Source organism: Watersipora subatra, chromosome 11, assembly GCF_963576615.1.
Source record: "Watersipora subatra chromosome 11, tzWatSuba1.1, whole genome shotgun sequence".
NCBI classification, from domain to species: domain Eukaryota; kingdom Metazoa; phylum Bryozoa; class Gymnolaemata; order Cheilostomatida; family Watersiporidae; genus Watersipora; species Watersipora subatra.
In genome coordinates this window covers 35,254,884-35,269,826 of record NC_088718.1, presented here as the reverse complement: position 1 = coordinate 35,269,826, position 14,943 = coordinate 35,254,884, and the positions used below count along the sequence as shown (strand labels likewise).

At 40.2% G+C, this 14,943-nt stretch overlaps 1 protein-coding gene across 1 annotated transcript; it reads left to right on the top strand.

Moving 5' to 3' along the window:
- Nucleotides 1–6,931: 6,931 nt before the first annotated feature.
- Nucleotides 6,932–11,150, top strand: LOC137408004 (uncharacterized). Its single transcript, XM_068094394.1, has 3 exons — nucleotides 6,932–7,532; nucleotides 8,154–9,471; nucleotides 9,566–11,150. The coding sequence occupies exons 1-3, from the start codon at nucleotides 6,932–6,934 to the stop codon at nucleotides 11,148–11,150; spliced, it is 3,504 nt and encodes a 1,167-aa protein (XP_067950495.1).
- The last annotated feature ends 3,793 nt before the right edge of the window (nucleotides 11,151–14,943 follow it).

Sequence of the window (14,943 nt, the reverse complement as noted above, 5' to 3'; positions counted from 1 at the left end):
TGTTTGCAATGTTTATAGCAGACAGATTGTCGATGTTGAGTTTGATTGGTTGCATTGGTGTGCTGTTGATGCACAGATTAAGTTGGCGTAACCAGGCTGTTTCTTTTGTTACTTTATGAGCTGCAATGTACTCGGCCTCCGCTGTTGATAAGGCAACAACATTTTGCTGTTTGCTGATCCAGCTAATGGGGCCACCACAATGCATAAATAGTACACCTGAAGTAGAGTGCCGACCCTCATTTTCTCCCCAACTGGCATCAGAGTAAGCGATTGGTTGCTAATCTGTTTTCTTGTAACAGATGCCAAGATCTGGCGTCACCTTGAGGTAACGCAGAACTGTTTTACCGCTGTAAGGTGCATTTCAGTAGGAGCAGTGTTAAATTTAGACAACACTCCCTTCGCGTATTGTATGTCTGGTGGAAGAGGCAGCATAGAGAAGACTACCGATTATGAATTGCTACAAGGTTTGGTCTACAGGTTTATCTCCATCGTTCCTCACTAGCTTGACTTCTGCAGCCATGGGGGTAGCAGCAGTTTTGCAGTCCACCATATTGTATTTCTGCAGAATTTGTTGAATGTATTGTCTTTGGTGCAGTTTCAGAAAACTCGGAGTAAATTTTGCTTAAATACCCAAGCAGAATTTAAGCTTTCTCAAGTTTTTCATCTGGAATCGAGCACTGAGGACCAAATTAATCTCATCTAGAACTGACTGATTGTCACAGATTAGAACTAGGTCATCTTCATACACTGCTACAATGGCCTGAATATTATCATGCTGGTGTATATACGCACACAGATCTGTGCTTGACTGGGTGAATCCTATGAATTTAAGAAACTGGTCCAAAACTTGGTTCCAGCAGCGTAAAGCTTGTTTAAGTCTGTATAGAGGATTGTTGCAACTTTCACACAAGGTTTTCTTTGCCAGGGAGGAAACTTCTTCAGGTTGTCCCATATAAATTTCCTCTGAGAAATCACTATTGAGAAAGGCCGTAACAACGTCCATTTGATGAACAATCATGCCATGGCTTACTCCATATGAAAGCAGGGAATGAAGAGATGATCGCTGAACGACTGAAACAAAGGTCTTGTCGTAGTCTACTCTGTGCTGCAGAGCGAAACCCTTCGCGATGAGTCTAGTTTTGTATTTTGAAACATTGCCATCAGTATCATAATTTGCTTTAAAGACCCACCTGCAACCAATAGCTTGTCGATTTGGTGGTAACTCTACCAACATCCATGTTTTGTTTTCCATTTGAGCCTCGTACTCTCTCAGGGCCGATTCCAACCATTCATCAGAATGAGGGCTAGACTGGGCTTCCATGAAAGATTTTGGTTCAATCAGATCAGTTACATAGTTAGCGGCATGTCCTTTACCTGTGTAATCATGTATACCATACCTCATGGGCTCGATAGAATTGCGAACATTTCGACGCGGTGCTAATTCAGATCGATGATCATGACTTTGGTTATCTGCAGGTTTGATCTCAACTTGATTGCTGGAGTTGTGTGCTCTCACACAATCAGCGTGTTTCTGTGGAAGGCCCAGTTTTGACTCAACAAACAAAACCTCTGCGCACAACAACCTTCTGGCTTACGGGGTTGTATAAGTGATGTGCTTTGGATCTGAGGCTATATCCAACCTGGATAATCGTTTCAGCTTTATCATCCAGTTTCTGTCTCAATTCATCTGAAACATGGGTGTAAGCGATGCAGCCAAAGGTACGAAGATGGTTTAAATCTGGTTTATCACCGTACCACATTCCGTATGGAGTTGCCCACTACTTGTGAGCCCTAGTTGGAACTTGGTTGCGTACATATACGGCTGTTCTGATGGCTTCGACTCAAAACGACTTTGGCAGCTCCGATTCAATGATCATTGCTCGAGCGGCTTCACAAACCGTCCGGTGGAATCGCTCTGCTATGCCATTTTGTTGGGGTGAGTAACAAGTTGTCAGCTGATGCTGAATACCATGAGAATGAAGATGTTGTTCAAACTGTTCTGATATATATTCCCTACCTCCCGTCAGTACGTACCGTTCCGATTGTTTGGCTGGTTTGATTTGTAACTAGGGCTTCATAGTCCTGAAAAACTGAAAACACATAAGATTTATCTTGAATGAAATACACATGTACAAACCTACTGCAATCATCAATAAAGGTGACAAAATATTTACTGTTACCGATAGACGGATTTCGCATGAGGCCGCAAACATCACTATGTATAATAGGCCATGGGCCAAGGCAGTTTATCTTGCATTTCCGTTGGCACCCCCTTTCAGTGGCAATTTCTGCCATGATTTAGACTAATTTTTATATGGAGGATTCAAAACTGAGAAGTTGCCACAGCTGCCATTCTTATTTCTATGAGAAATGTATTAAAAGTGGTATTTTAGGACTTATCTCTCCTGTAAATAAGATTTCTTTCATAAAAGCATCAGATTTGCAACTTTTATCATAATTATTTGGCAGTGATTTAGAATGTCAGTGGTAAAGTAAAAATTCATCTATCTATTTTTGAACATTCCATATCCTACGATTGTTACATGCACATGTAAACTATACACATGTATATACGTATATGTACATGTTTATATAATTGTATGGTTTAATAGCTTTATTTTACAACAAAAAATTCAAAACACTATAATTATGTTTTATAACCTGACAATGATGAATCATAGAAAATAATAAGAACGCAGCAAGCCGTGTGAACATGGTGATTATTATTAACATTATTATAAGTAGTATTATTAGTAGCTAATATCAACAGTCTTACAAAAGGAGCTAGAATATTTCAAAATATCGCATATCCTAAGTATTTGTTCAATATGTTGAGTTGTTAGTCATTGTCCTCACCATCGACATCCTCTGCTACTCTCGCTTCAGTTTTGTCTTAGTGCACGCATGTGCAAAGCTCTGTGTAAGGCAGCTTTGCCATGATACTGGCATATCAGTTTCCTTGGCACCTGGATTTTTGACACTCCCATAGAACTGCTTGTAGAATATCAGGTAGGGTGATGATTCTAGTACGACACTTTACTGCATACTCTTCGTTTTTTTACCCAGTATCCACTGATGTAAAGAAGGAAATGATGCATTGACAAGTTATGTTGTTGCCTCTTTCTCTATACATGTAGGTAGCTGCTACATAATTGAGACAGTGCACATGTTTTTTTAGTGATTGAAGGGAGTCACTGGTCTAAACCTAGACACAAAAAGCCTGTCTCTTAGTCAGTTGAAGTTTGTGCCATTTTCCTGGGTGTTATCTTCTTGGCCATAAAGTCTGCATGTGTAAGTCTCACAAAAGGAATAAAGTTGCCCCGAAACTTCAATGATTCTCAGATTCGACTTGTTTTGATGAGTTTCCTATGACTCTTTTTTCCTTTGCCTACAAAGGATGATACTGCATCACAGCTAGTGAAACCGTGCAAACCTATGAGATTTTCACATTGGAAGTTGATCTTCGAGCTTAGTAGCCGTAGTAGTTTTATTCTTGCAAAAGTTTTTGATCACAAAATCCACACAAGCAGCCTTGTACTTCTTAGTATGAGCAATAAGCACATCGAGAATGGTATCAGGAAGTTGACTGAATTTTAAAGGGATGGCACTGGCAGGCAGGGCTTGAATAAGCCCCACGGCATCTACAAAGATGATCCCAATCCTCAATAGCTTGGAATCACTGCATTTATGGTAGTTTGATCATGTTTGCTATAGTTATGAACTAGTCCTCTGAGAAGGTTTCTAACTCAGCTGCGGTCTGGGAACCTGGGCTGTAATATCCACAAACTGCAGTTAGAGGCACAGCTCTCTGCTTGTCCCCTTACATAAAAAAGTTCTAAGACACCATAAGTGAGTAGTGAACAATCTTAATTGATTCTGTTGAGGCGAGATTGATCAACATTTTCACCAATTATGCAGTTGTGTATCAAGAATTACGCAAATCTACTTATCATAACACTTGTTATGAGAGGTCACCTCTAAAGCAATCACATCTTGATCAAAGTTCTACAAACTACATGTTCTTCCTGTTTGATGGTAGCAGCATTCTTCAATGTATCTGCATATGTAGACAGGTGCACCACTCCTGTCTGGGCCATGTGAGGGCCATAGTTGCTTGTAGGGCAATATGATGCCAATCATTGGTGCCATACCAGTACAAGTTGGTCTGCAAAACAATACAGGGCACTGCTTATCAAGTACTTAATCATAGTCAAAGCAACTGAAGAAATCATATCTTAGGTTAATTTACAGGATGGATGGACATACTAGCAGACACAGTTTTGGCCACATGAAGGACAGCTTTGCAAGTAGTTGATTTGTGTGAATAGTACCACACATTCTTTTCACAAATCATACATACATGTTTAAATGTAGGTCTTGATGTGTATAAGTGGACAGCAGAATTGAATTTTGGGATTTTCTTTGGTGGCTCATCTTCATCTTGACAAGGTGTATCATGAGTAGCAAGTTTCCAACTCTTTTCATGCGGCTAAACGAATGCCAGGACAGCATTGATTGAGAAAATCATCACCACTTAGTCAGCTTAGACCAATAAACTAGAGTGAATACATGCATGATTTGTTCATTTGATAAATGAGGGCAAGACTAATGGTTAATGCCTTGCTGGATTGAAATTTAGTTATTTTTCAAACTGAATACAAGCATCTTGATCAGTAGCCACCACTAATGGTTTTTATGAATTACAATGTCTGCATTCCTTTCATTTTAATAATGATTATTAATTATGTAATTAAATTACATGATAATTATTTTATAGAATAATTATAAGTCCCGTTATCTCACCTTAAATGTTTGAGTGGTAAATTATTGTAAGTCTAAAAAAATACTCACCTCACTGTGTTTTCTCCTACCAAGCTCAATTTTGCTGTTGTTAGTCAGTCTCTGATAGCATGTTTTGTAAATCTGAGAGCCCTTGCAGACAAGTTGAAAGCATACACCATTGGAAACAGGCCTTTCAGGCTTTTTTCTAGCTTTCTAGACAGTGACTAAGTGTTTGATCTGTGTGCTTAGTCAATGAATATCAAATTACTTTCTTGAGAGGCATGTATGGGGGCTACACAAGTCAAGCCAAAGCTCAAACCATGAATGCACTTATCTTGTATCTTATTATTTTCTATGATTCATCATTGTCAGGTTATAAAACATAATTATAGTGTTTTGAATTTTTTGTTGTAAAATAAAGCTATTAAACCATTGTATTAGAATGTGTCATACTTTCTAATTTTGTCTTGTCTATTGTCCAATTTTATAGCTACATGTATTAATGCGAAGGAGATATTTAAATCTATTAATTATATGTGTGCACAAATATAGCTATCTGTAGCCTTAGATTATGTCATACAATTAGAGATAAAGCTGAGGCTTTCGTGTATTTTGTACAACACCCAAGTTAGTTTTAACCAAGGTGTCGGCTGACCAAGTTTTTATCTGACTGTGTGCAACAATCAGTTTTATAACATCATGAGATTATAACAACAACATTTTTAACTGCTTTGGCTGACAGTGATGACCGTTAAAGCATCACTGTCAGATTTTATCACACACGCCAGAAGCCGAATTTATATCTATATTAATACTTTTATGCCGGAAGGATTCCGCTTCCCTCACTATTTGTAAGATTTTATGTTCTCTTAACTATCATGTATTTAGCTCATGTCTTGTGTTTTATATGTAGTTTAATTTATCGTTGTTCATTGTTTTACATGTGTACATTGTTTTATGTCACACGTTTCTTATAAGCTCATTTACTGTTTAGGTCACAAACTTCTTCCGATCAGTAATAAATGTACACAATCCAAGAACCTCGGAAGTAACTGTTGACAAACCCACAGAGTTCTATTCCGGCACAGTGACAAGTAGTTGAAGCTGAAAGTAAAGATTGAGGAGTTACGTCGATGTGGGTGCTTGCCGCTAAGTATTATACGTCTGCTTACCACCGCTAAACTCAGGTATGGAAGCTACACTTAAAAAGCTCAAGAAATCACGAAAATCTCTCAAGTCTAAGATCACTCGACAAATAAATTCTCTCAAACAAGCTATCTCTGATCACTCTGGATCTGATGCAGATCATCTTCACAAGTCGTTAGTAGATCTCTACTGTAATCAGTTCACTAATGTACACTACGATTACCTAGAGGCCCTCGAGGATGCTTCTGACTGACTTGACTTATGACTGAATGACTTTTGAGCTTGAACCATATCAATAAGTAAATGGTATGACTTGTGTAGAGTATTTTCAGTCTGTAAATGTAGAGGTTACCACCGTGTGTAAACTGTATCGTGATTTTTGTGCCGCTAAGGAACCCGCTGAGTTACAGTCTTTAATTAGTCTTCCATTACGTTTAGCTGACCAGGCTACAGATGAACTGAAACAATTTTTAAGTGATGATAGCAGTTCTCTATCTAGTGGAGATGTCATAGCCAAAGGTCAAGAGTGCATCAGTGAACTTACTTCTAAGCATGAGCAGTGTAGAGTTAAATTAGGATCTAATTATGATAAAACTGATATATTAGATATTCTAACCAATTCTATATTAGAGTTGTCTCATCAAGTGTCTAGAGTAACTGGATTTACAAAAGGTAAGCAAGCGCAAGATGGTGATAGTGCCTCTCGATCAGTTTTTGTAGAGACTAACACTCATAATCAAACACCCATTGCTCATCCATCGCATACTTCCTCTACACCTGATCTCACTGAACAGCATGGCAGCACTACTGTCTCAGGGCAGATAAACAATTTTCAGACACAGGGTACTCTGACTAGTTCTGAATTACATCCTAACACGCCTTCTGATCATGTTAGTAATTCATCTATGGCTAGCTCACGCTATAAACGACTTGCCCCCCAAAGTTTTCAGGTGTTAGGCGTGAGTGGCCGGAGTTTAAAGCTGTATGGTTAAATTATGCATCCATGTATTATGATAATGACTTAGAACATTCACATGCTTTGAAAGACGCTTTGTCTGGTGCCCCTGTGTATCATGTTCGACCCATCTACTCGTGTGACCCCGGCGCTTACGATGATATCTGGTCTCGTCTTGTTGAAATTTATGATGATGTTAGTCTGAGTGTTCAGTCGGTGTTTAATGACCTCCGTCGGTTGAAGCCAGTAAAGACTGGCGATCCAAATGGGTTAGTTTGTTTGGTCAACGATGTCGAGATGGGATTCAGTCAGTTGAAACAAATTGGTAATCTGGAGTGTGTCATGATGATTCAGGTTGATGAGGTTTGTGAATGCTTGCCCCCTAACATTCATGAGTCGTGGAAGAAAAGATTTCATTCTTTGTCCAATTCTGAAAAACTGCATCCATTTCAGGCATTTATGGACTTTCTAAAGGTAAAGCGGAGTATTAGTCTTCGAAGAGCTGAAAAACTTTCAAGTAAACCTGACATGTCAGATGATAGAGGCCAGCAGTTTTCCAAACCGAAAACTGCTGTTAGGATGTTCAATACTACTACTAAACCTGTACCAAACCGTGTGAAGGTTGATTGTGTTATTCACTTCTCTGAGGGTAATTTATGTAAGCATAACACACAAAACTGTTTAGAATTTATCAAGCTTTCCATTCAGGATAAGCTTGAAGCATTGAAAAAGTGTAAAGCATGCTTCAGATGTTTCAGTACGCTTCATCATAGGACATTTTGTTCTGAAAAGACCGCTTGTAAACACTGTAAAGCTAACAATCATCATCACTTGTTATGTAATCAGCGCCAGTGTATCACTACTACTAGCAGTGCTGTGTCAAGCAGCAGAGATGGCTCAAATTGTGTGCTTCCCATAGCAAAGGTTAAAACTGTAAATAATATATATGTTAATGTATTCTTCGATGGTGGCTCTGATGCTACCTACATAACACATGAAGCAGCCCATTGCCTTGGGGCTAAGAAAAGCCGCAGTGTAATTCTTGATATTGTAGGTATCGGCAACAAAGACAGTTAACGTGAATCTTTTATCTACGAGTTCCCTTTTTGCTTCTCTGCTGGTGATGCCAAGCCAATATTAGCTTATGGCATGGATCAGATAACTGGTCCAGTGTCACCATTAGATCTCAATGTTGTGCAGCAGTTGTTCCCTAGTGATGAGATTCAGTCGTTGCAGTGAAGCAGTGTAGTTGATGTGTTGATTGGAACAGACTATCATGGTTATTCCCCTAAGATCGAAGTTTCCAAGTGTGGAGAGCACTTGAGCATCATGGAAAGTGTTTTTGGGCGGTGCCTGGTTGGGAGCCCTCCCAGTTTGTTGGACAGAACTGTTTTCCCAAAGGATATGCAGCAGGTCCTGACTCATTGTTGTATGTTGGTCCCCAATCCTACTCCTGACTGTCATGGTGGTCGATGTTTTGAGGAGGGTCAAACCCTGCATACTTTGTTGGATTCTGCAAAGGCTGTTGTAAGCGACTTCATTCTGGGTGAGACATTGGGCACTGAAGTTAACCCTAAATGTGGGGGTTGTAAATGTGGAAAGTGTCCGATCTTAGGTCACACCTACTCGTTTGAGGAGCAGCAACAGTTGCAGCTTACTCGGGACAATCTCACATATGATTCCCATAAGCAAGTGTGGTATGCAAGTTATCCATGGGTTAAAGATCCCAGTGACCTTCCTGATAATTATTCCTCAGCTCTAGCAACCCTGAAGAGTACTGAGAGAACTCTGAGGAAAGATGTCCAGTGGGCAAAGGTCTACCATGACCAGATCATGGATATGGTTGATCGTGGTGTAGCTAAGAAGTTGTCTGATAGTGATTTGAAGAGTTGGACAGGCCCTAGATGTTACATCAGCCACTTAGCGGTTTTGAACCCTAAGTCAAAGACAACACCTGTACAAATAGTCTTCAATTTGTCTCAAAGTTATCAGGGAAAGTCTCTGAATTCGTTCTTGGCAAAGGGGCCGGACTCCTATATCAACAACTTGATGGGTGTGCTTATCCGCTGGCGCGAGGAGTCTCAGGCTTTGGTTGGCGACATTAGAAAAATGTACAATTCTGTTTCTATCCATCCTACCAAACAACACTGTCATAGGTTTTTGTGGCGAGGTCTGGAGGATTCTCGGGCACCTGATGTGTACACAATCCAGAGGGTAAACATGGGTGAAAAACCAGCAGGTGCCATCGCCAGTGAAGCTTTGTACAAGACGGCCTCAATGTTTGAAGTCGATTATCCACGAGTGGCAGCTTTGTTAAGGCGGTCCACGTATGTTGATGATATAATCGACTCAGTGGAGTCGCAAGGAAGTGCTGTGAAGTTAGCTTGTGACACCAATGCTGTCTTAAGCAAAGCGGGCTTCCGCGTTAAGTCATGGTTGTTAATTGGAGAGAAATCGCCTCGAGTGGATCCTAGTGAGAAGCTAGTCTCGGTTGAGAGTGAATCTGAGATGACTAGAGTGCTAGGTGTTCTTTGGGACCCCTTTGAGAATGTCATCAGGTTCAGTCTAGCCCTAAACTTCTCTCCCAAGTGCAAAGGAGTTTATACACAGGAGAACCTTCATGAGTCTGACATTCCCAGAGCTATTCCCAATGTTCTAACTCGTCGTATAGTTTTGAAACAGACTGAAGGTGTATGACCCTTTTGATTTCCTGAGCCCTTTCACTTTGATTGGTAAAATGCTCCTGCGCGAGACTTGGACTGCGAAGTTGCAATGGGATGATAAGTTGTCAGAGGTTGTGCACAGTAAGTGGGTTCGGTTTTTTGAGGATCTTTTCCAAGCTGCAGGGCTCAGATTAGATCGCTGTCTCAAGCCAAACAATGCCGTTGGATTGCCTATGTTAGTGATTCTGTCAGATCGGAGTGATGTTGCTTACGGTTGTATTGCTTTCATTCGGTGGGAATGTTCGGATAGTTCGGTGCGGTGTAGGAACATCATGTCTAAGTGTCGCATTGCTCCGGCGAGTAAGTTGTCTACGCCTCAGATAGAATTAAATGGTGCTGTGGTATCGAAGCGAGTGCGGGCACTCATAGAAAAAGAGTGTAGGTTTCAGTTTGACAGTGTGATCCAGTTGGTCGATTCTGAAACTGTTCTTGCCATACTGAACAGGTGCTCCACCAGATTTCGGATATATGAGGGTGTTCGAGTCGGTGAGATCCAGGCAGCAACTGAGGGTGATTTGTCATGTTGGAAGTGGATACCTGGTGAGCAAAATACAGCAGATTGGCTGACCAGAGGTCGAACTCGTGGTCAGTTGTCTAACACATCTGAATGGTGGACTGGTCCAAGTTTTTTGTATGATCCTCCCGAGAGTTGGCCTGTTAGGTCTGTCAGTGAGTTGAATAATATTTCTGCTCTACCTGGACTAAAAAAGATGGCCAATGTTTCTCAAGTGGTGAGGCATCAACCATTGTTGGACTACTCAATGTATGGTTCTGCTCGCAGCGTTCATTGGGCTGGTGGGAGAGCATTGATGGCTATCCGTCAAAAGACTTTTCGTGCATGCTTGAACACTCCCTCTGCTGATATTTATAGAGAATCTTGTTGTCTGGTGGCAAAGGACATTCAGAAAACAATGTTAGTCGATAAAACCTCTTCATACAAGCAACTCAATCCCCAAGTAGATTCAGTAACTGGGTTGTGGGTAGTTGGTGATCGTCTTAGTCGGAGCAACTCACTGTCGGCAGATGGAAGGCCCCAAATTTCGTTGCCAGCCAATCATCCCTACACACGCATCTGCATGCGTGATGCGCATGTTGATGGGGAACATAGAGGTAGTGATGCGACTCTAGCGAGGTTTAGACAGAGGTTCTGGGTGACTCAAGGCAGTAAAGTTGCTAAGTCCATCTGTAGTCAATGTTATCTATGTAAAAGAGTCCGACCATCTCTAGTCAAGTACAATTTAGCCAAATTGCCAGAGGCAAGGCTGAAGGCATCACCTCCATTCAGTCATGTGATGTTAGATCTGTTCGGTCCCTACACTATTGGCGGAGAAGTCCAGCGTAGAATTAGTGGAAAGGCATATGGAGTTCTCTTGACAGATCTCCATTCAAAAGCTGTCCATGTGGAGGTGGTGCCAGGTTATGATGCCGAGTCATTCAAAGGTGCTCTCATCAGATTCTGTTCTGTTAGAGGTTGGCCTACAAAGATTTACTCAGACCCTGGGTCTCAACTGGTATGTGTTGAAAGGGATCTTCGAGAAGCATAGAAGACCATGGTCAAGAATAGTATCTACAAGTTGAGTGTTGAGAATGGTGTTGAATGGGTGTTCGGACCTGCCAATAGCCCTTGGTATCAGGGCGCTGTAGAGTCGCTGGTAAAGAACATCAAGTTAGCTTTAGAGTTTGCTATTGGTTCTAAGAAGCTCCGATATTCAGCGTTAGATACTGCGTTCAAGCAAGCTGCAAATCAGATAAATGAACGACCGCTGGGATCTCTGGCTTGTAGTGATTCAGAGGTAAGTGTTTTGACACCAAATTGCCTTCTTCTGGGTCGATCGATGTCTAGTAATCCTGGTTGTTTGGTTTGGTTTGGTTTGGTTTGATTTTTATTGCGTAATAATAACATGACAATATGAGTAAAAAAAATACACAGAGTAGCAATAGGACATGCCAGATAGCCAGAGGCTAGAGTCAAGGCAGCCCCAGCAAGCAGTAGGAAAAGAAACAGAATCAGCGATAAGCGCACACTCCGGAGCACCAGAGTCAGGAAGGACAGTCCCAGGACGCCCACAGGCGCTCTACCAACTTCGCCTTCAGCTGACCCGGAGCAGAGCCCGCACAATCACTCAAAAATTTATTATATAATTTCATTGCACTAAAAAATATCGATCTCTGTCCCTTAGAAGACAAACACTTTTTCAACTTTAATTGATTTTTACTTTTTAAACGGGTATCTTGACAATGATCTATCATAAAATCTTGCAACTCTTCCATGGGGAAAGAATTTGTTAAAAACATTAGCAGGCGATACTGGAATAAAATTTCAATTGGCATTATTTTTAAAATTTTAAAATTTTTGGAAACTGTTTGATTTGGTTTAAAATTGAGTATTATTCTGATTGCCTTTTTTTGCATGATTAAAAGTTTGTTTAAATCAGTTTTGTTGCCGTGGCCCCAAAACTCGATTCCATAAATTAAAAGAGAATAGAAAAAACTTTGGTTCCCTGCAGTTCTTTGGATCAGCAACGCAGTGTAGTTGCAGAAGTGTCTCAGCAGTTCTGGAAGAGATGGTGCGAGTTTCATGTCAGCAACTTGTTCACCTCCCCTCGAAGAAAAGAGTCGCCTAGGAACTTCCAGATTGGTGATGTTGTTGTGGTGGCCGAGAGTAATACACTCCGACAAGGTTACTTTGTAGCACGAGTTGTCGCAGTATATCCTAGCAGTGATGGTGTAGTCTGCAAGGTATCCATAGCCTATAAGAACACTCGGGTAGATGAGAGGGTCCACGTGTACAGGGGTTCCCCAGACATTGTAGTGACCCAAAGTGTTAAAAATCTAGGACTTTTGGTAGATGTAAATGATGTGTAGTTTTAGGTATGTTTGTATTCTATACTGTATATTTCTTTTATATGTTGTAATGTTCCTTTTTTTATATTGTAAACTAGGAGGATATCTCTGTGGTTGATCTCCTGAGCGGTGGTGTTGCCACTGTTCAGTTTCAAAGTTATCATCTTCCCCAGCCATCATTATCTCATGTCACTTGACTAACAACAATAGTTCAACCAAATTTTTTAAGGGGACTATGTACAGTCTTGATCTTGTTTGTTTTAAATCTCCTTCGCATCAAGTCCACCCTATCGGTGTATTATAATGTGTCAAACTTTCTAATTTTGTCTTGTCTATTGTCCAGTTTTATACCTACATGTATTAATGCGAAGGAGATATTTAAATCTATTAATTATATGTGTGCACAAATATAGCTATCTGTAGCCTTTAGATTGTGTCATACAATTAGAGATAAAGCTGAGGCTTTCGTGTATTTTGTACAACACCCAAGTTAGTTTTAACCAAGGTGTCGGCTGACCAAGTTTTTATCTGGCTGTGTGCAACAATCAGTATTATAACATCATGAGATTATAACAGCAACATTTTTAACTGCTTTGGCTGACAGTGACGACCGTTAAAGCATCACTGTCAGATTTTATCACACACGCCAGAAGCCGAATTTATATCTATATTAATACTTTTATGCCGGAAGGATTCCGCTTCCCTCACTATTTGTAAGATTTTATGTTCTCTTAACTATCATGTATTTAGCTCATGTCTTGTGTTTTATATGTAGTTTAATTTATCATTGTTCATTGTTTTACATGTGTACATTGTTTTATGTCACACGTTTCTTATATGTTCATTTACTGTTTAGGTCACAAACTTCTTCCGATCAGTAATAAATGTACACAATCAAAGAACCTCAGAAGTAACTGTTGACAAACCCACAGAGTTCTATTCCGGCACAACCATACAGTTATATACACATGTACATATATGTGTATACATGTATGTAGTTTACATGTGCGTGTACCAATCGTAGGTTATGGAATTTTCGAAAATAGATAGAAGATGATTTTTGACTTTACCACTAACATTCTAAATCACTGCAAAATAATTATGATAAAAGTTGCAAATCTGATGCTTCTATGGAAAGAATCTTATTTACTGGGTAGACAAATCCTAAAATATCATTTTTATCAAATTTCTCATAGTAGTGGGAATGGCAGCCATGGAAACTCTTCAGTTTTGAATTATCCATACCAAAATTAGTCTAAATCACTGCAGAAACAGCCACTGAAAGGGGCTGCCAACGGAACATCATTTCTAGAAATCTTTTGCCTGCTCGGCCCATAGCCTATAAGCTCTGATACCCTCTTAGATTTGATATCGCCAATAGATTTGAACGGTTTACGCGCCATTTTATCCTTGATACATAGCTCACATTAACCTACTGATACGTTAGAATAATCGGCACCAGTTACTAATGATTCTAGGTTCATTTGATGGATAGTTGAATGATTTAAATAAGCCAGGCATTGATGCCATAGAGTGTTACATAATGCCAGACTCTGGCAATGATTAGATGATTCAAGATCTATATAGTATAGTTTACCAACACGTGTGTTCATACGGTGTGTTTGACCAATATGATTTTTTACCAAGGCTCTGCTATGGCCAAATTGCATGATCATACCTTTATCTGGTATGATCAGGTATGTGAAGTACGTCATAGAGAACGGCTTTTCTGGTCACACGGTTATTTACTCACACTGTGATGTGTACATTACCAATAGCTATAGCATCAACGGCCTGTCCATCAGCAATCATCACTTTTTCCAGCTCGTCTATTAGTGTGTAAGACTTGAAGGATGACTTGTTTGGTGTCATATGACGCGTTGCTCCCGTGTCCATTAACCATTCTTGTACAAGATCACTACCGCAGTCAGCTGGGAAAGCAGATTCATCACTCTGATGGTTGTTATCCACTTCTGCTACATACTTTGCTTTGTGTGAGCATTGTGAGGCGCATCCCTGACTCATTCTTTGTCAACCATAACTCAATCTAGTTTTTGAACAGTCTCTGATGTGGTGCTGAGTAGAGTTACACTTATAACATTCGCGTTTGACGTATTCTCTGTCAGCAGAGATGGCAGTGTCAGAACTTGCTGAGTGTTTGACGTTACCTGAGACAGCTGTCTTATTAGGTGAACTTTGTTCACCACACTTTTGTTCTTTGTTCAATAATGTATTTTGGAAAAATTCAAGATTGAGGCTGTTACCACGGTGCTGTAACTGTCGGGCAAGTTGCCACAAAGAGTTATGACCTGATCCTGAGCTCTAATAGCAGCTAATTTGTCAGTGATGTTTTTCATGTGTTTTAGATGGGTTTCTATTGATGTATCTTCGGAAATCACCAAATGACAGTAATGTTTTTTGAGAAATAGACGACCAGCCAGCGAGTAACGCTCAAAATGTGATTGTAGTTTGTCCCAGGCGTCTTTGGGTGTT

Coding starts and splice junctions, on each gene's coding strand:
- LOC137408004 (XM_068094394.1), top strand. CDS start 6,932: ATGTATTATGATAATGACTTAGAACATTCACATGCTTTGAAAGACGCT. Junction 7,533..8,153: donor TGTTATTCACTTCTCTGAGG/GTAATTTATGTA, acceptor TGATTGGAACAG/ACTATCATGGTTATTCCCCT. Junction 9,472..9,565: donor GCCCTAAACTTCTCTCCCAA/GTGCAAAGGAGT, acceptor GTTTTGAAACAG/ACTGAAGGTGTATGACCCTT.